Consider the following 21,679-nt stretch of genomic DNA (forward strand, 5'->3'; position numbering starts at 1 on the left):
AGTTGTTAACATGACTACTGATTCATAAGTCTAAAATATCTGTGGTTTTAAAACAAAATACATTTTTAAAAAACTGAGGCTACTGATTTTCCACCATCTGCTTGAAGGTGTTTGAGTTAGGCCTTGATTCTCCACATTTAATCTGATTTCATATGTAAAAAGAGCCACACGGGGAAGGAGAAATTTCATGCACTGTTGTGGTGACTTGGCTTGGTTCCTCTTATATTGGTATTTCTGCCAAATGCTCCCACCCCACCTCTTTCTGGCCACCCTGTTAGCTCCCCAAGAGACAAACAGTGCTGCTCAATAGTCTGAGCTGAGGGGTAAGAGCAGTGTTAGCCAGAAGGGTCACCTGTTCCTGACCACAGGTTGGTCGGGGGACCCCGATGGAAGGCTGCACAGAGCCATCTACCTGCCTGCGGCCAGTGCAGTCATCTTTCCTGCTCCAACTCTGTTTCCTGCTGTCATCATTACAAGAAGTGGGGGCTTTGTTTTCCGTATTTTGCTTTTAGTTTTAAAAGACGCAGGGAAAGCTTCCTTAGTGCACAATAACCTTGCCCTACCATGTTTCTCCACTTTTCTGACGCTGACTCCCTGCTGGGTTCAGGGACACTGCTGCTCTTAAAAACAAAACCAGGCTTTACACATTATTAAATGCAGACACCCAAAGCCATAGTTTTTTAAATTCTTCCAGCATATTTGTTATACAAACGCCTGTGGCTGCTGCAGACCAGAGGCAGCCACGCTGGTCAGCACCGGAGAGAGCCACACCAGCTCCCACGACACTGACCGGTCTGGGCCTCTAGGAAAAGCTGCTCAGGATGCCCGCTGTTCCCCCCAGGGCACTTGCTTCCTGAAGATTTGTAATGGGTCTGCGTTAACTGGGGTCTGCTTTGAGCTGGCTCCAGTTTCAATCACTCCAGCGCATAATTAAGCCAAGTGGAAATGTAATGTGATCTCACTCTCAGGCCCCTTGTTCCTGAGGCCTGGGGTGAGGCACTGTTCCTGGGGGGAGGGGAATACAGTTTGGGAACCTCTTTATGCTTCTGAGTCCCCACTGTTCAGTACAGCTCCATGTAAAGTTATATGAGCTCCTATGTCTCTCGGGAGAGCTCCCACGCTAGCCTGTCCAGGTGCGAGCACAGGCACACGCAGGTCCAGGCACGCACACGTGCACGGTAATGTGTGCTGCTTTAGAAACTCAGTTCTTCAAACGTGCTAACAGAATTGCAGCATAAACAAGAGGATGGAAATGGACATTCAAGTAAATACAACAGTGGCCAGTCCCAGCCTCTGAGTCCCCATGAAACAGGAGACCTGTGTAGAGACAGGAGCTTGAGGAAGTGTTGCTTCGCATAAAACTTAGAAATATCACTAAGATTTCTTTTTTTGAAAAAGAGTACAATCATCAGATGATGACTTTTAAAGGGCATTATATATATCAGGTGAAATCCTGGTTTCTTTGTTGATTCCAGTGACGCTTCTCAGTATGATTTCCAAAGATGTATCTGAAACAACCTCAAGAGGAACAAAAGCCACCTCAGCGGCCAACTCAGACACAAAGCCTCAGCAGATGGTGGCAAACCGCCCTCCTCCGGGAGGCAGTATCTCATGAGGGAATGCTGTATAAACTAAGGGGCACCATGCGCACATTATGATTTACAGAGGCTGCCATTATTGGAATTATTTCTTGTCAACTGGCCTCGTGTAAGGTCCCACTGGGGACCTTGCCAGGACTCACTTTAACGGGTGTCCTACTGTCCCACTGATGTCAACGACGACTTCTGTTTCTGACCCGGCACATTTGTGTGTGAGGAGAGGTCTCGCTTTCTCTCACCATCTCCTTAGGGTCCATCCTCTTTTACAAACATGTGAAGACAGATGAGGGAAAGAAACAGCCCCAAGATTCCCCCGCTCAGAATAGCAATTGCTTACAGCTTCTCGGAGGCAGAGTTTCTTGAGCTCCTCCAGCCGCTGGCGCAGTGTTTCCTCCAGAGCTTCCTGCCGGGACTTCAAGGCCGCCAGCATGTCTTTCTTGGCAGACTGGGAGCTATCTGATTCCTGAGAACCTGTCAATAAACAGTGGGGTTACTAGGCCAGCTCACGAGGGGAGGGGGGGACACACATCTGGACCACTAAGGAATTTAACTGGAGCCCACACTGTGGGTCTGGGATTTATCCCAGGAATCAAGGAAGTGTGAAATAAAACAGGTGTTTCGAGGTTCCAAGTATTAAAAGAGAATTCTCAGCACTTAGTGGAATTTACAGCTGGTCAGAAGCACTAGCAGGAAAGTTTACACGTCTGAGAAATGTCTGAAAAGACATTTCTCTCTCTTGATTATCTTAAGATATGCTGCATACCTGTTTTAATTTCACTAGCAAATTTTAATAGACTTTGTACAATGAAGGGGGAAATGAAGTTCAAGCCAGTAATTTTAATGCACAGCTTTAATTTTTTTCCCATTTAAAAATGCTGAATTTTTTTTTTGCTTAGTACAAAGAAAATGCATGTTGAATATGAACATTCTGAAAATGCAGGTGTGTATCAAAATAGTCCAGAAGCTGGGTGGCCAGAGATAGCCATAGTCATGTGTTCTCTTTTAACCTTTTTACATAAGCCAAACATTAAAAAAAATAAAATTAGATCTATATTGCACTTTTTAACGCAATGCTGTATCATGAGCAAATTCCCTCTTAATAAAAGTCACACATAGTTTTACAACATGGCAAAACAATCTGAATGACGACTCCAACCACAGACAGCTAGACACGAAATCTCTGCGAAAGGCAAACTGTGAACCCGACTAAAGGCAAACATGCTGAGATGCCGGCCAGAGAGATTTGGGTTAGGAGAAAGCATAACCTGTAGGCTGTGCCATTCATATTCTGAAACAGGTTTCCTGCAGTAAAGCCTCTGCACCTTCTCCACCGTGCTAAGTTAGGCAAGCTACACTGAGTCCGTGGAAGAGGACAGCTGAGTATTCCTTTGCTTCTCAGGTCCATGGGGAACAGAGGTGTGAGAAAGGGGCAGGTGACACTGGGTGTGCATCCGAGGGCCTCCCAGGAATCAAACAACATCAAACACCTCAGGAGAATTAAAATGAAAGCTACGCAAGGTATCTACAGTGACAATTACAATATCTTGCTGAAAAGAATGAAAGACCTGAAATAACAGACATGTAGCATCATCATGGATTGGAAGCTTGACATAACGAAAATGTCAGTATTCCAGGAATTAAGCAATAGAATCATTGCAATGCCAGTAAAAATCTGAGCAGGATTTTTGCAGTGAAGGGATAGCAGTTGCATTTCCATATACAACATTTTTGGACAATTCAGTCCAAAATGGGTGACACATGTGAGAAAATCTAAGTGGAATTCCCAGTCATTGGCCACTTTCTCCCGATGGTAAAGAAGGCAGCTCAGAGGGCTTTGAGTCAAGAGGGAGTATGTAAATGCTGTGTTCACCTCCTCCCACAAAGACATCAGAATTAGAACTAAATGACAGAACCACCCTCCTTAAGAACCACCTGAAGACTAGCTGAACAGAATCCTATAACTAAAAGTATACAAAAGAAACCACAAAGAGACTGGTGAAAGGTGCAGAGACACAGGCCAGGTCTCACCCACGTGTGGTGATTAAGAATCAAGAAGGACATCTTCATGCAGGTCCCCCGAGAGGAGCGAGGGGTCCCAGCCTCAGGCCCCAGTGCTGGAAGAGGAGTCCCCACAACATCTGGGTGTGAAAACCAGCAGGGATTGCATCCAGGTGACATGGAGGGCTGCTGTAGACTCAGGTGTCTCCTACAGAGCCCGAGCACAGGTTCACCTGCTCACAAACTCACTCACTCTGGGCTCCAGTGCAGAGGCAGCAGCTGGAAAAGCACCACAACATATGGGGAGGAATTAAATTGACTAGCTTTAGGGCAAGGGCTGGAAAGGCAGGGGCCGGGCTGGGCTGCCTGGGGACAGGAGTGCTGGCAGGCAGTGCTGTTCCCCTGTGAAGCCCTCTCCCAACCCAGACAACAGGAGCAGGTGGGCACCAACTCTGTACTCCCAGTAGCCGGGCTAACACTGTCTGCCCCACCCTGGGGATTCCCTGAGACCTGACCCAATTCATGTGCCTGGTCCCAGCCACCTTCCGCAGCTTTCCCACATGAGCAGCCTACCTCGGGTCACTGTTTTCCTAAACTCTCTCAAAAGTCCACAACCAAACAAGTAGTGGCTGGCCTCAGTATGCCCTGTACCTCTTCCTGAGCAGCCCCAAACCTGGCATAAGCTATGGCCAGGGTTGGACTGGAACATAGCTTCTACTTAGTGGCCACAAATCTGGCACAAGTGGTGGCTGACCTCGGGTCACATTGTGGTGCCCACCAAAGGGCCCCAATCCAAACAATAGTGTAAACTGTTCACAGCACAGCCTCTCCCAAGTGTCTCCAAGACCACCACAAGAAGGAACCAACCAGAGATAACCTTATAGCTCCCACCAGGTGGCCCTAAACTGGGCACGAATGGTGGCCAACTTTGGCCTGCCCCAGAACCCCTCCAAAGAGATGCCAGAGCCAATACACCTGGTGTCTGGCTTCAGAACACTGCAGAGCACCCCTCAACCAGCTCTACAAACAACACACCTGAAGGGCAGATTCTGCTGGCACTAGGGACCTGCCAAAGCAACTCCTGCTAAAGCAGTGGGAACTCTGTGGAGTTGGCTCCTGCACAACAGCTTATCCACTGTAGTCACAGCTAGCTATTACACGCAGTCAACCTGAGAGTCAATACCACTGACTGATGTACCAGTAGGAATCGAAGTTCAACCACAAAAGGAGGCTCACAAGCCCACACAGGGGCACTCCCGGAGCACCTGACTCAGGTAAACAGGGAGACTACAGCACTGGGCCTCAAAGGAAACCTACTACATACGCCACCCTGCCAACACTGGGAGATGTAGCAGATCTATCTACCTAACACATAGAAACAAACTCAGGGAGTAAAGCTAAACAAGACAAAGTAACATGTCTCAATGAAAGACTAGGAAACACTCTAGAAAAACAAACAAACAAAATATAGATAAACAATCTACCAGACACAGGGTTCACAACACTGGTTAAAAGAAAGCTTAATGAACACATGGGAAGAACAAATGAATTCAGTGAAAACATCAACAAAGAGATAGGAAAACATAAAAAAGAACTAGTCTAAATAAAGAATACAATAACTGAAATCAAGAATACATTAGAATCAACACCAGATTAGAGGAAGCACGGGATCAAAGAAGCAATTTGGAAGACAAAGTAGCATAAAATACCCAATCAGAACAGCAAAAAGAATAAAAATATGCAAAAAATGGAGGATAGGGAATTCTGGGACATCCTCAAGCATACCAACATTTTCATCATAGGAGTACCAGAAGGAGAAGAGACATAACAAAGGATTGAAAACCTGTTTAAAGAAAAAATGACTTAAAACTTCCCTAACGTGGTAAAGCAAATAGTACAAGTCCAAGAAGCATAGAGACCCCAAACAAGATAAAGTCGAAGAGGCCCACACCAAACTTCATCATAACTACAATGACAAAGGTTTAAGACAAAGAGAGAATCTTAACAGTAGCAAAAGAAGAGAAGTATAGCTAATACAAGGGAGCTCCCATAAGACTGTCAACTGAGTTCTCAACAGAAAATTTGCAGGCCAGAAAGGACTGACACACAATATTCAAAGGAATGAAAATTAAGACTTACAACCAAGATTACTCTACCTAGCAAAGCTACCACTCAGAATTGAAGGAGAGATACAGAGTTTCCCAGACAAGAAAAAGCTAAAGGAGTTCATCACCAATAAACCAGTATTACTAGAAATATTAAAGGGATTTCTTTAAGTAGAAAAGTCAAAAATATGAATAGGAATATATATTAAAAAACTTCTCATTGACAAAGGCAAACAATAAATGCAGTGAATTGATTAATTATAAAGCTAGTACAAATGTTAAAAGTCAACGGTAGAAAAACCATGTGTAATTACAACAATAAATTAAGGGATGCTCAGAAATACATGCACAAAAGAAAAATATAATGATGAAAACAGAAGTGTAGGGGATGAATAAAAATGGTACAGAATTTAGAAAGCAGTCAAACTTAAGTGACCATCAAGTTACAATAGACTGCTATAAACATAACTTGGTAAAAATGGAGCACAAAATAACCACAAACCAAAAATCTACAAGAGATATACAATAAATAAAGAGAAAGGAATTCAAATTCAAACACAACACTATAGAAAGTCATCAACATACAAGAGAGAAAGAGAATAAGAAAGGAACAAAGTACAAAAATGATGAATAAAATGGCAATAACTACACACCTGTCAACAATTACTTTAGACGTACATGGATTAAATGCTTCAGTGAAAAGACATAGGGTGCCTAATGAATAAGAAGACAAGATCTGTACATATGCTGCCTACAAGATACCCACTTCATATTGAAAGATCCACAGAGACTAAAAGTAAAGGGACAGAAAAAGATATTCCATGCAAATAGAAATTTTAAAAAGCTAGGGTAGCAATACTTGTATCACTCAAAATAGACTTTAAAACAAGAGGCAAAGAAGGGCACCACATAATGACAAAGGGACCAACCCAAGAAGACAATATACCCCTTGTAAACATCTACACAACACAGGAGCACCAGTGATAGGTATGTCATTGTATAAGCATAGTATAAAGCAAGTATGGCAGACATAAAGGGAGACACTGACAATCAGCGTGTGCAGGCTCTAGGAGAGGCTGAGTTGTGTGGCAGAGACCATTTTTCCCTCAGAGGAATATAACACCATTTGACATAAATTCATTAGATCATCCAGGCATAAAATCAAAAGGAAACAATGGCCTTAAATAACACATTGGACAATTTGATATTTTTAGCCCAAAGCAGCAGAATATACATTTTTTTTCAAAAGTAGAAGGAGTATTTTTCAGGATAGACCTCATATTAGTATCTATCTCAGTAAATTTAATCTCAATAAATTTAAGAAGATTGAAATTATATCAAGTGGTTAAAAAGATGGCAGTGGGGTAGGTGAAAGTTACTCTCACCACCTTGCAGGTCCAAACTGGAACTTAAATTATAGAACAATCAACCTGAATAACCAGCTGAAGACTAGCTGAAGAAAAGTCACATAACCAAGGATTTACAGAAGAAGCCACATCGGAAATGGTAGAAAGGACAGAGATGGAAAAAAGGCTGGTCCTGAACCCCAGTGTGGCAGCTGAGAAACAAAGGGATAACTCGACTTCAAAGGTCCCTCCTGAGAAGATTGGGGTCTCAACCCCATGCTTGGCTCCCCAGCACAGAGCACCAGAGCCAGGAAAAGAAGCCCACATAACATCTGTCTGAAAAAAATCAGTAGGGATTCTGTCCTCCAGGGAGAGACAGAAGTCTGCTTGAAACCCAGGTGCCCTCTTGAAGGGCCAGCGCAAGAAATCTCATTTGTGGTCACTTACCCTGGTCTCCAATAGAGTGAGGGTGGATCAGAGTGGGCCAGAGTCATGGAAAGACAGAAAGGCATCCAAGAAGGGGAGACAAAGCAACATGCCTCAAATGAAAGAGCAGGAGAAATCCCCAGGAAAAAAAAAAAAACAACTAAAAGAAATGGAGGAAAGCAATATACCAGATACAGAGTTCAAAACAATTATTATAAGGATGCTCAAGAAATACAGGAAAAGAATGGCTGAACTCAGTGAGAACTTAAGCAAAAATATAATAAATTTAGAAAAGGACATAGGAACCATAAAAAAGAACCAGTCAGAAATGAAGAATACACTAGAAAGAATCAGTATCAGACTAGATGATGCAGAGAATCATATCAGTGATCTGGAAGATAATGTATCAGAAAACATCCAATCAGAGCAGCAAAAAGAAAACATATATATAAAAACGAAAAGAGTTTAGGGGACTGATGGGCAAGTGTCAAACATAACAAAATCTGCATTAAAGGGGTACCAGATGGACAGAGTAGAGAACAAGGAACTGAGAACTTATTGGAAGAAAAAGTGATTGAAAACTTCTCTAACCCAGTGAAGAAAACAGACACACAAGTCCTAAAAAAGATTAACCCAAAGGGCCCCACACCAAGACACATAATTAAAATGGCAAAAGTTAAAGACAAAGAATCTTAAAAGCAGCAAAAGAAAGACAGTTATTTACCTACAAGGGAGCTCCCAGAGGACTGTCAGCTGATTTCTCAACAGAAACATTTCAGGCCAGAAATGATTAGCCTGAAATTTTCAAAGTGATGAAAAGCAAGGACCAACAATCAAAATCACTCTACCCAGCAAGGCTATCATTTAAAATTGAGGGAGAAATAAAGAGCTTTCCAGACAAAATAAACAAACAAACAAACAAACAAACAAACAGTCTAATGGAGTTTATTACTACCAAACCAGAATTACAAGAAATGTAAGGCTCTTCTTTAAGAAGGAGGGAAAAAAAGAGTAACATAATTATAAAGTATAAAAATGGCAATAAATACATACCTATCAATAATCACTTTAAATGTAAATGGCTTAAATGCTCCAGTAAAAAGATATAGTGTGGCTGAATGGCTAGAAAACAAGACCTAAATATATGCTGTCTACAAGAGACCTACTTCAGAAGGAAAGATACACACAGACTAAAGGTACAAGGATGGACAAAGATACTTCGTGCCAATGGAAACAAAAAGCTGGGGTATCAATACTGATATCAGACAAAATAGACATTAGGCTTCACAGGTAAATTTTACCAAACATACAAAGAATTAACACCTATCCTTCTCAAACTATTTCAAAAACTTCAAGAGGAAAGAAGACCTCAAAGCTCATTTTACAGGATCAATATTATCCTTACTCCAAAACCAGATAAAAACATGACAAAAAAAGAAAATTATAGACCAAATCCCTGATGAACATAGATGCAAAAATGCTCAGCTAAATGTCAGCAAATCGAATTCAGCAATACATGAAAAGATCACACACCATGACCAAGTGGAGTTTGTTCCTAGGATGCAAGGTTGGTACAATATTCACAAATCAATGAATGTGATACACCACATAAACAAACCAAAGGATAAAAATCACAAGATCACATCAGCAGATGCAGATGAAAAAACAACTGACACAATCCAGCACCCATTTATGAGAAAATTCTCAGAAAAGTTGGAATCTTCCCTCAACATACTAAAGGCCATATATGACAAACCTACAGCTGACATTCATACTCACATGAAAAAATAAAAGCATTTCCTTTATCATCAGGAAGAAGACAGAGGATGTGCGCTTTCAATACTCTTTTCAACACAATATTAAAAGTCCTAGCCACAACAATCAGACAAGAAGAAATAAAGAGTATCCAAATTGAAAAGAAAGAAATAAAACTGTCATTATTTGCAGATGACATGATACTGTTTATAGGGGATCCTAAAGATTTCACCAGAAAACTACTAGAACTGATAAATGAATTCCATAAAGTAGCAGTATACAAAATAATATTCGCAAATTGGTTATATTATTATATACCAATAATGAACTATCAGAAAAAGAAACTTTTAAAAATCCCAATTACAATTACATAAAAAAATACATAGGAATTAATTTAACCAAGAGGGTAAAAGACCTGTATTCAGAAAATTATGAGACAATGAAGAAAAAACAAACAAGGTACAAATAAATAGAAGCATCTGCTGTGATCATGAATAGGAACAATTAACATTGTTTCAATGTCCATACTATGCAGAGCAATTTATAAATTCTATAAAATTCCTATCAAAATTTCAATGAATTTCTCACAGAACTAGAACAAATAATTAAAAAATTGATATGGAACCTCCAAACAACACTGAATATCACACACGATCTTGAGAGAGAACAACAAAGTTGGATATCATCACTGCCTGATGATATCAAACTATAGTACAAGGCTATAGTAATCAAAATGGCATGGTACTGGCATAAAAACAGACATAAATCAATTGAACAGAATGTGGGCCCAGAGATAAATCCACACCTACATGGTGAATTGGTCATGAAAAAAGGAGAAAATATACAGTGAGGTAAAGACAGTGTCTTCAACAGTGTTGAGAAAACTGGACAGATACATGCAAAGAATAAAAATACACCACTTTCTTATACCATATAGACAGGCTATCTAGCTCACGTGGAAACGTCATTGTGTTCCCTCTCACCCCTGCCTAACCTCCCCACAGGAACTGTTGCTGCACAAAGTCAAGCCTACGAACTCACTGTGTTCAAGGATGACACAAATCATACAAAATTAAACTCTGGGAGGTAAAGCGCAAGGTTTTTAGATAATTTTATCTGCAGTTGTGGGATTAGTTACACTTTGGTCTTGAATTACAGGCCTCATTAGCGCTACCTGAATTTTTTTATTTATATTAATTAGCCTAAATACTCAACTCATGTAAGACAGACTGGATGGCTCAAGAGGCCCTCTTCATGTCTGGCACCCCTTAGTCTAGCTCTATTATACCTTTAATCTGGAAATTGTTTCATAAGGAATGTGGTGCTGGGCGCCAAGTTAAATCTCTGCAAATTGAGTCAGCCTCGCCTGGCCATGGGGATCGCCATTTTATTGGTAACTGGACACCTGAGTAGAGGGTCGAACAGCTCTGGGCTTGAGGAACTCTACACCACTCACTGGATGCTGACTGTGGGCAAATGACCTGTCTGCCTTATTTCTTTTTAACAACTAAGTGATATAATCACACACGGCACCACTGTGCCTGGAGTAGGTAGGTAACCCTCCAATCTTGGGTAAAGATTTAACACAAGCAAGCACGTATCTGCATACATGTACACACACAATACACACACACCTGGTAGAATCAGAGAGAGAGAGAAATCACTGAAACCACCTCTTCACCATTGCTCAGGGAGGTATTGGTCGAAGAAAAGATCCTCACTATGCAGTTCAGCATACCACTTGGACTACAAAGCTCACCTCTAAAAGGAGAAATACCAGCCTAGGCAATATTTTTTAACTGAGTCTCGAGCCCCTGGGTTTTCAGACATGCCTTTGGGGCTGTTGTGAATGAGGGTGGGAACAGGGTCATGACATTCCATGGGTTCTGGGACACCCCTTTTGTATACTTCAAGTTAGGCTACCTCCTCTTTAACCCGCTTCATGCATACAGGTTCATGGTCAGATTGCATCTGAAAAGAGTTCCCAGTGCCTTTGTTTGTTTCAAAGAAATCCCCTGTTCTGGGGCACAGACTCTGAGTTCTCTAGGCTTCTATATTTCAGAGCTTGTGGGATCTGAGCCTGTGAAATTGTTACCTGCAATCAGGCAGATAGACAACCATAAAGAGAGGTGGCAGAGTTCCTAGTGACAACAATGCCCAAGTAACAGCTCCACAGAAAGAAACTCAAGAGGCGTCAGAAGAAGGAGCCCCAAGTGGTCTATGATGGTGAGGAGCTTCCGGCATCCACAACAGTTCTCCAGAAAGCCCCTGAATGGCATGGTTGACACCCCAAATGGAGAACTGCAAGTTAGCCAGAAATTAGGAGACAGAGATTCACTGCTAATCACCCAAGGGATGAGCCTCAGGGGCGCAGGTCAATGGGAGTCTTAACAAACTAAAGGTCTGTGACCCTGTCAAAACTGATTCTTGCCCTGGCTGGATGGTTCAGTTGATTGGAGTACTGTCCTGTGCACCAAAAGGTGGTGGGTTCAATCCCTGGTCAGGGTGTGTCCAGGAGGCAACTGACTGATATTTCTCTCTCACGTGTTTCTCTCTCATGTGTTTCTCTCCTTCTCCCTTCCTGTCTCTCTAAAATCAGTAAACATATCCTTAGGTGAGGATTAAAATAAATTCTAGACAGAGAAAGAATTTCAAATCAGCACCTTAGAGGATGGGAAAGAAGCTCTGTTTCCATGATTTATTCATTTCCGGTTACTTGAACACACATGAGTAAGCAAGATCATACCACAGTTGTAAGGTTAGCCCCTCAGAAATTAAAAACATGTAAATCTGCTATCTTTGAGAGGGGCAGTGAAGGACCTGGATTATATCACATATGAGCTATTAAATGGTGTGATGCCTTGGCTCAAGATCCTCTCAGAGCCATGATGACCCTGTCTAGAAATGGCCAATTAACCAACATCCAGAGGTATCCAGACTTGAAGAATCTATTACTTAGTAAAGCAATTCCTTAGGCAGTTTCCTCTTGCCTCCAGCAGTGATTTTTGCAGTTTGTACAAAAGGAACTTCATATACATTGTCAACTTCCCTCTTTTCTTTACGATTCCCACCTTTAGAAAAGATAAGCACACTGCCAATGCTGTTCCTTACCCCAGTTACCACAACAGTTTGCCTCAAATTGGAAGGGAATGTCTAACGATCAACCAGTGCCTAAAGAATTTATCATCTTCTCAACAGACCAAAGCAAATTACCTGTAAGCTTGAATGCCAAACAAGAGTTTAATCTGAGTTGTCTTTGGGATTAAAAAGTAAGAAGATGGATGGAAAACTCTAAAATCAGAAGACTGAGATTTCAAAATTTATCGATTGATCAAACAGTAGCCAATTTACTTTGAAAGGGCTGTCCACACATAATGAGTGGGGCAGGATGCAAAAGAAAATCAGATGTGAGTCGAATATTTTTGAAAGATACAGGCAATACATAAATACTTCATTGTCAGTCCAAGTTTAGAGCAGCACCCAGGTGTATAGGGAAGAGTGGTCTAAATATGGTGTGGAACATACACTGGTGTTGCGGCCTCCAGAGGCCGAGTCTACATGTGGCCGCTTAGAGTTACCAGATCTGGGCTCACGTCCCAGCTCTGCAACTCGCTTGCTGTGGGACTTGGTAGAGTTACATGACCTAAGTCTCAGTTTCCTCCCCTATACTACTATGGGAATGAAAACAGGACTTCTTCAAAAGTTGGGAGAAATGGATGAGATCATGCTTGAAAGATACTTAGAACAGAGCTCAGAAGGTAAGTGCTACCTGAATATTCATAGTTATTTGCATTAAAGTGTTTCCCACCTTATACATTCAGGAAACCTGGGAGGAATAGCGAAAAGACTAAATAATGTTTTGGGGTTTTGGCTACATTATTATCATGTTTCAATTAAAATCCAAAGGATTTTTACAGAACTCTTCACAGGAGCTTCCCACATGTTCCACTTCATTTAACCCCCACAAAACCAGTGTCCCCATTTCCATAGACCTCACCGGGACATAGGGAGGCAGAGCTGGCATTCCAGCTCGGCCCTGTGAGGTCTGTACTGTCCCTAGAATGAAACCATCACGAGCGCAGGAGCTTTCTGTCTTGCTGACTGCTGAGTTACCACAGTAAAAATGGTACACGTGCAGTCATGCCTGCCTCTCCAACCAGACCCCTTCCACAGCGCTGCGTGGATTAACACGCAGGCAGAAGGCCAGATGAGGGGGAGCCAGGGGGCTTCTTCAGACGTGCCAGTGAAACATGTCTCTGGAGCACATTTGTGTGCAGGTGGGGTGGGGTGGGGTGGGGGGACAAACGACTGGACAGGGTCCCAACCTTGAGAGGCTTGTCTGAACATGAAAAGCTGCCCACCAGGAGGAGGCAGGAGGTAAGCCACGTGAAGGCGATAGGCAGCAGCTACCACCTGAGGAAGAAGCCCACAGCCCAGGGCCAAGCAGACAATCTGGAGAGCTGATGGCGACCCCAGTCTGGTCTGCACAGGTGAGGTGCTCCCGCTGTCTCACTGCCAGGTATCACCCGGGACAGACCTATTTGCATGATACTGGACTGAAAATACAGTGTTTCCATTTTTTGGCTACTTTATTATCATGTTTCAATTAAAATCCAAAGAATTTTATAGAAACAGACCACCAAAAACTGGGCCAGTAGAGAGGAGAAAAAGATCTGACCTCAAAGAAGGTTATTCCTACCAAACACGCTCAGGAGAGCTGAGTATGCGCTCAGGTCGGGCGGTCGTTTTCAGTGGGTGTCAGGGAACCTTCTGCGTGAACTCTCTGATGCCATGGAGGTTATTGGAGGAGATGTGGTAAAAACCTCTTCTGCTACCTGTATGTATCTGCTGGTGTGTGTAGGGGGACACGCACCAGCACACAGACACGCCAGCTCCTCTCTTGCAGGCAAACATGTGGAAGGATATCCTTGTTCAGCTGTGATAGAGAATTTGCTCCCATCTTTCAAAAGACCCCGACTACTCAGCACCGGATATGAGTGCTCATCCTACAAAGGGAATGTTCTCAGGAACTGTGGCTCATCTGTCCACACAGATGGAATACTGATGACCAGCCCGCTGATCTCAGGAGACAGAGGGGTGCCTTCCTCTCCAAGAGGGGGAGAAATTCAAAACAAACAGCACCCCAAAGAAGAAAGAAATCTGTTACCCTGAAAGTAAGCAAAGGAAATGACAATCTGTTTAGGCCTTCAGGGAAAAAAAGGAAAATGAAGAAGGCGTATTCAAGGCAGATATGTAAAAGCTGTCAGGGAAAGTTTTGGCAGACACCCAAGAATAAATATGAAGAAAAGGTTTGAACTCTCCTTTATGAAGAGACATTTATTTGCCATATAGAACCTCAATTATGAATTCCTTACTTAAAATATGTCCTAAGAGGCAGTGTGAAACAGTGCCACACGGCAGATTTCAAGACAAATGTGTGGTGCCTGGAGAAGGGCGTGGAGAATTAAATGTGATTTCTGTCAAGAAAAATGAATGCTTGGCAAACTTTTCATTACGGTCAGAAATTGAAAAAATGAAACAGCTCACTTAAAAGGGCAGAGAAATGGAAGTTCTCTGCAAAGCAAGCACCTTTGGGTGGCAGCGACAAGTGCCCGGGACAGCCTTCCTGCAGGCCAGGCCGTGGCTGCAGGCACTTTTGCCACAAGGTGAAGAGTCCAAGTGTCATGGGGAGAGGAGAGACACTGGGGAGAGGGAAGAGAGAGGAAAGGAACGGTTGGTTATAAAAACTAGCAGCAGCATCTAGTAAAATACCTAGATGAAACTGGTGTTCATGAGTAACTCATACAGTTTCCATTTCTGAAACTGAAACGAGGGGGCCCACCTTCCTGGCTCTGGGACTGCGTGATTCTGTTGCAGTGCAGAGGGGCTGACCTAAAGGGGAACAAAGCAGTGCCTATGAGACTGATAGTGATATTTCTTGTTGGGTGTTTAAAATTTCATCATTGGAAAGCCATTCATTCAGGTTATAAATTGCCAGTCTGTTTGCTTCTCTTTACTTTGCAAATATTCCTTTACTGGAACACCTGATGGCATAAATACATCAGCATAAATGACTTTAGAAGGTTTTCCTTCCCCACCATGAGAGGGGACAGGGACATTTGTCATCTCAGCTTTGACTCAGGCCTGTCCCACTCAAGCAAGTCCAGAAATGCCCACTCCCCAGAAAGAGATGTCACAGCTTCCCTGGTCACCCAATCCAGCCTGAACATGCCCTCCGGGAGCCGAGCCCGTGGGCAGCACTGGCAGGGCTGCGCCCACCTGCGGAGACCTGGACTCCCACTGTCATTACACCTAAAAGGGAGAGAGCAGGTGGCAGGTAACAGAACTCTCAAAGCTGGATGGAGACACAGGGAGGAGATAAAGTGAGAGCAAAAAAAGAAAGGATGAAGACAAAGAGAAACCTAAAAAACATTATTTACACCAGCATAAGGCGGTGTGTTTTTGAGCATAAAGCTGGCAGGCGCCTATCAAACCGCATGTCTGTATGGAGAGATCAGATAGCTGGCATCTTCATTGTTACATTAGTTATTAATAAACTTCCCAACAATGGGAGGAAGTGCTAGCATTCAGAGAATGAGAATGTGAGAAGCGTTGAGTAATGCGTGGGGACTGATCCCAGGGGCAGCGAGGCCCCATGGCCAGCACAGCACGTCTTCTCCAGAACAGAAACCACCAGAGTTGAGGTACAATAGCACACTGCAGGTTTTGTGTGTGTGTGTGTTAAAAGAACCAAATCATCACCACATTCTCCACAATCCTGCTGCTCACAGTGAAGATGTCTCATTCCTATTTATAGACACAACATGTCCTTTTGTTTTGTAGAGAATGGGTGGCTTATGCCCCTACACTTCTATTCAAGAAGGTCAACATCAGTCTTTTTGTTCCATTCCTTTAAGAAAAGAGGCACAGTAAGAGTTTGTGTTTGGGTGGTTAATGCAGTAAGTCACGGGGCTTGCAGAACACTGGGTATTTCCTCAGCAAGTTGGTGCCATTTCCCTCAAATGGCTGAGAACAAAAGCTCATCGCCCTTGGCTGCTACACTCCCACTGAAATAAAAATTGTCCTGTGACAGCAGATCCCTGAAACAATGCTTGGGACAATCCTACATGCTCTCTACGAACAACAAATCAGTTGCTGTTTTCTTTGTTTTGTTATTTCATTTGTCTCTCCTTTCTAATAATCCTTTTTAAGATTTCAAGAAATGGGGGTTGGGAAGAGAGGAAAACATCCTTCCAAGTTCCCACAAAAAAGGATTCCAGATGCTCCTATTGAACTCTGAAAACATCATAACCAAATTGTGTGAATTCATAGTTGTCCTCTCAAACTCTACTTGAGCCTCCAAAATTGGGTGCCCTGAAACGGAAGAGCACAGCAATGCTCTCGCAGGACAGAGAGAATACAGTGTGCCCTGCTCACCCCCTGCGGCGGCCAGTCCACAGGTTCAGTGAGGGCCCACCGTGCAGAGCTTATGGAGGGCAGGGGGTGGAGCTCTGCCGGCCTGGCCTGGGGGAGCTGCCCCAACATCCCCTCTTCCAGGGGACTCTGGCAGGCCAGGCCATCTCTCAGCACACGTGTTCTGGGGGCAATGGTCCTCACATCCTTTCCAAGCCCAGCCACCAAAGCCCCTTCAGCAATGGATTCAGAACATGGGTTCCATAATCTTCCCAGGGTCTGAATCCCATTCAGTGCTGGATCAGGAGGTGAGGAATTGATCCCTTTAATCTGACACGTGCCTGGCAGCTCAGACTCAGAAGGCTCACTGCCTCTAAGGTTTCCACTAGGATATGGGACTCCAGGTCTCACTGGTAGGAGCCCTGTGCATCACCAGCAAAGAATTAAGGTGCCTGACCCCAAGCCTTAATAAGTAATTCTAACTTCATGGACCTTTTTAATTTGAAATATTAGCTGCTGGCTCATGGCATGAGTACTTGTAAACTTCTGACTTTTTTAATAGACACAATGATGCTTCATCATATCTTTAGCATCTTAGACTTCAGTCATTTTAAAGGTTATTATATGCCCTTAGTTACAAGGAAAATCACCTTTAAAGCTGTGAATAGCTTGGAAATACTTTATACCTGCTTGGCACCAATAAACAGTATTCCAACTCTGTGAGGAGAGGGTTTGTAACTTTTTGAATGCTATGTCTAGTCCCTAGCAAAGTTTGGGAGCTGGAAAAATGTGCTTATACCATAGAAATGTTACAGTGTTAGTGTTACGTGGCTCAGTGATGCCACAACTCAGGTACAGACAAGGGTGGAAGGATGGATAAAAGATAACAAGGATGGACATGGTTTGCAGTAGGAGCCTGACCTGACAAGAGTCACTTTTAAAAGTCTGATACCAGCATGACAGAAGTGATGCAGCACAATTTGAGGGAAAATATTGGTGGCAGGTATATGGGAGTTTTGGACAAGGCCCAAGACATCATACACTCTGGGAACAGAGTAGGTCCCTAAAATGGGGCACAAGAAAAGGCAGGCTACTGAATGGGAGGAACTAATCAAGCACCGTATATCTGATCACATAAACTAGCCTAGCAGGCACCCCAGCACAGATTGACCTTTGTTTGGAGTTTCTAACTTTGCTTCGATTAACTGGGGACCTCACGCAGATCACTCTAAAATGTTTAAGGTTTGTGTGATGCTCTCTTGCAATTTGCTGAAAGTTGCATCCAAAGACCAAGACTTAGTGAGATGTTTATCCATACCTAGGCAATCCCTGACATTGATCATTGCTAGGAATGTTTCTCAGGGATGAGCCTGGATGTTTTTGCAGGACCAAGGGGTGAACCAGTGGAAACCACCTGATACCAGCTGGAGCGGCCCCAAGGACTCTATAGTAACCTCCTCAGGAACCTTCCTCATGATTCCCTCATTTCAGTACTAAAATCTGTGCCCAGGGATGGAAATTTGCTACCACATTGAACATGTGATGTACACAGGACCATGTTTCCTGACTGACCGTATGCTGGAACGCCCTCACTCACACACAGTGATGAAGACTACCTTGGTATTTATGCGTGGCTTCCCCCAATAAATAAATTAGATACTTTGCTCAGGGAAACACTGGTCTGAGAACAATCCCAGGGTATCCTTGCTTAATGGCTTATAGTAAAGCTCCTACTCAATCCACTGTTGTTTTTTAAGATTTTATTTATTTACTTTTTAGAGAGAAGGGAGAGGAGGGAGAACAAGAGGGAGAGAAACACTGATTGGTTGCTTCTTACATGCCCCCAACTGGGGAACCTGGCTTGCAACCCAGGCATGTGCCCTGACTGGGAATCGAACCTGTGACCTTTTGGTTCACAGGCCAGCACTCAATCCACTGAGCCACACCAGCCTGGGCAAAGCTCCTTCTCATAACATCATCTCAGAGCTGTCTTTTGGCTGACAACTATTAAATATTTGGACTTGGTGTGGTCTGGTAACAATCCAGGGTTACTATCCAAAATACACAAAGAGCCCATCCCATACAACTCAATAGCACAAAAGCAATCTAATTTAAAAATGGGCAGAGAATCTAAATAGACATTTTTCAAAAGGAGACAAACACATGCCCAAAGGCACATGAAAAAAAATGCTCAACATCACTTGTCATCAAATTAAAATCACAATGAGATATCACCTCACACCTGTTATGATGGCTGTTATAAAAAAGACAAGAAACAATAGGTGCTGGGGAGGGTGTGGAGAAAGGGGAACACTGTTGGTGTTCCCTTGCACACTGTTGGTGGGTCTGTACATTGGTGCAGCCACTGTGGAAAGCAGTACAGAGAGTTCTCAAAAAATAAAAACAGAACAAGCACATGATCCAGCAATTCCACTTCCAGGCATTTATCTGAAGGAAACAACATCAACTTCACCCCCAAGTTCACAGCAGCATTACTCATGAGAGCCAAGACATGAAAACAACCTGAATGCCCATCACTGAATGAACACATCACAGAAATGTGGGGTGTGCATGTATATATACATGCATCATACAAGCACAAAATGGAATACTATTCAACCGTAAAAAGAATAAAATCTTATCATTGGCAGCAACCTGGACGGACCTGGAGGGCATTGTGCTACGGGAACTGAGGCAGAGAGAGAACAGACTGGTGGTTGCCAGAGGGGGTTGGTGAAATGGGTGAGGGGGCAAAAGGTACAAATTTCTAATTATAATATAAATCAGTCATGGGGATATAATGTGAACAAATTTAAAAAATTGTGTAGTGAGCACCTACTGGATGTCAGGCACTGGGATAGAGGTAGAAAAAGAATACTTTTCAAATGATGATTAATTTCTCAAAAATGCTTTTAAGGACTATTTCTTAGATACCTTTTTGTTTTTTTAAGCATGAAGCAATAGGTGAAGGAGAGAAAACAACTGATCAAATCATATACTAGGTTGTATGTATCATGTTTGGTGAAGAAAAGGTGGAATATGGGGTCTGGCAAGTGCCAGAAAGAGGGCTCACGACCACAGCTGTCCTGGAAGAGCCAGGCCCTGACAGTCTGTGGGAGCATGTGACTAAAGACATTTTCAACAGGCAGTGAGGCAAGAGGACATGAGAGGACAAAGAGCAGGGCGGGACCCTCGCCTGGATTTCCACACTGTGGACCATGGGAAACAGGTGCCTTCCAGGTGGAACTTCCAAGGACTTGTGTCAAGTGAAGGCATTTTCTCCTGGCACAAGAAAAGAGAGAGGGGCAGTAATCAGCAGCCCCAGGAGCGGTGACCAGATCTGTGGGTTCTAGAAATTCCCTCTGAAGACTGATGGAAGTTTCCTGTCTACCAGCCTCTCCCTCCACTGCCTCACTGTCTCTCCTAAGTCAAGGAAAGGAGGCCTCCACACGAAGCCTCAGCCTCACATCCAAGGACCATTCCTGAGGCTCTAACTTGAAGGCCCGTCAGGGCAGAGCTGGATGTGCCGCCTGGCCAGTTCTGGGGCCCGGCTTACAGCTCCCAGCAAGGGGCCGTGGCTGCCTCCACCAACTTCCTAACAAACAGCATAGCCTGAGGCCTCCATCACCAGTTATCAAATATGTGAAAATCACTTTAATATCTTGGAATGAAGAGGCTTCTTTTAGGGGTGGAGGCGGATTCAGCAGTAAAGTTTTCTTTGGCTTTTCTCTAGCCCACCAGACTGATCATTAATGTCAAGGTGCTCTGTGTCTTAAAGGTGCCTGGGTCTCATTTCTGATGGTTGAAGGATGTCAGTTCCATGTCCAGGGGTTTGGGGCTCCTGGTCACAAGCCCATCTACTACAACTGCTGTTAGGTTATTGCCTTGGTCCCACCAGAGGCTGCCAGAGACGAGGGACCCGAGCAAATGGACCAGGACACAGGTATAAAAGTGGGGACACCTGGGTCCCATGATCCTGAGCACGGCCACCTCAGGCTTTTATCTCTTCTTCAGCAAGAAGAGTGTTCTCCAAGTGTGGTCTGATCCCCAGACTAGCAGTATCAGCATCACCTGGGGCCTTGTTAGAATTTGTTAGAACTTGTTAGAAATGCAAATTCTCAGGCTCACCCTCTGAAATTCCCTCTGAAGACTGATGGAAGTTTCCTGTCTACCAGCCTTCATTCCAGAGCTGGAGGCCAGTTATCTGTGTTTGAACTTGCCCTCTAACTGGTTCTGATGCCCAGGGAAGGTGGAGAAGCCCAGAGCTAGATGATCCATTCTCCTTCTGGGAATAACCATGCCACGTACAGAAAGGAACTAGATATCCAGATGGATATGCAGCCACAGCAAAAATGCACCCCTTCATTGAGAATGAAGAAGGAGTCCAGCTCCTCTGTGGCTGGAAAAGGAGGCTGGTGGGTGGATCCCTCCAGGCTGGAATCTGAGACTCTGGGTCTTAGCGGGGGTTAGGAAAGTCTAGAGGACAAACACAAGGCTGCTCTGGCCGGCCCCTGGCCATTCAGCCTGGGGCTGGGAGTGGCTGTAATTCCAGGCAGGGGCTCAGGCTCTGAATGGCATTCTCTTTGGTAAAAGAAGACAACATTCTCTTAAGTCTTTATTGTAAATCTCTAGGCCTCAGAAATAATGATTTGGCCCATTGCGTTAATGAAAAAACTTTGAAATCCTGAAGCAGGAAGGGGTTCATGGGGAACCCTACAGTGATCTGGCAGAGGCAGACCAAGGTGCTTTGGGGCTTGAAGCTTATATAATTTAGGTGACTTTTTAGGAAAAAAGAATGTGAAATGTCTTATGTTTGCAGATTTGGTGAAAACACACAGCCATGTGAACATGAGGCTGGGGCCCTTCCAGGGCCTCAGGAGGGTCTGTCCAATGAGGGGCCGTGAGCCACAGTGCTCGGCCCCTGTGCAAGCTGCCTCTCGGGCCAGGAAGGGCACACTTCCTCTCCCCATCCTGGCTCTGCCCACACTCCAGCAGCCCAGAGGGTAACTGGATAGCTTACAACTTCTCCTCCTCACCT

General features: G+C 43.8%; 1 protein-coding gene across 4 annotated transcripts in view; it reads right to left on the reverse strand.

The window, feature by feature from the left end:
• Positions 1-21,679, reverse strand: part of FRMD4A (FERM domain containing 4A) — a 582,202-nt gene that overhangs the window by 31,407 nt on the left and 529,116 nt on the right. For all 4 annotated transcript variants that reach the window (XM_045857669.1, XM_045857670.1, XM_045857668.1 and 1 more), the window contains exon 15: positions 1,936-2,069. In XM_045857669.1, the coding sequence (XP_045713625.1) occupies positions 1,936-2,069 (134 nt within the window). The remainder of the gene's footprint in view (positions 1-1,935; positions 2,070-21,679) is intronic.

This window comes from Phyllostomus hastatus, unplaced genomic scaffold, assembly GCF_019186645.2.
Source record: "Phyllostomus hastatus isolate PE091 unplaced genomic scaffold, TTU_PhHast_1.1 phas_scaffold_1674, whole genome shotgun sequence".
Classification (NCBI taxonomy): Eukaryota; Metazoa; Chordata; class Mammalia; order Chiroptera; family Phyllostomidae; genus Phyllostomus; species Phyllostomus hastatus.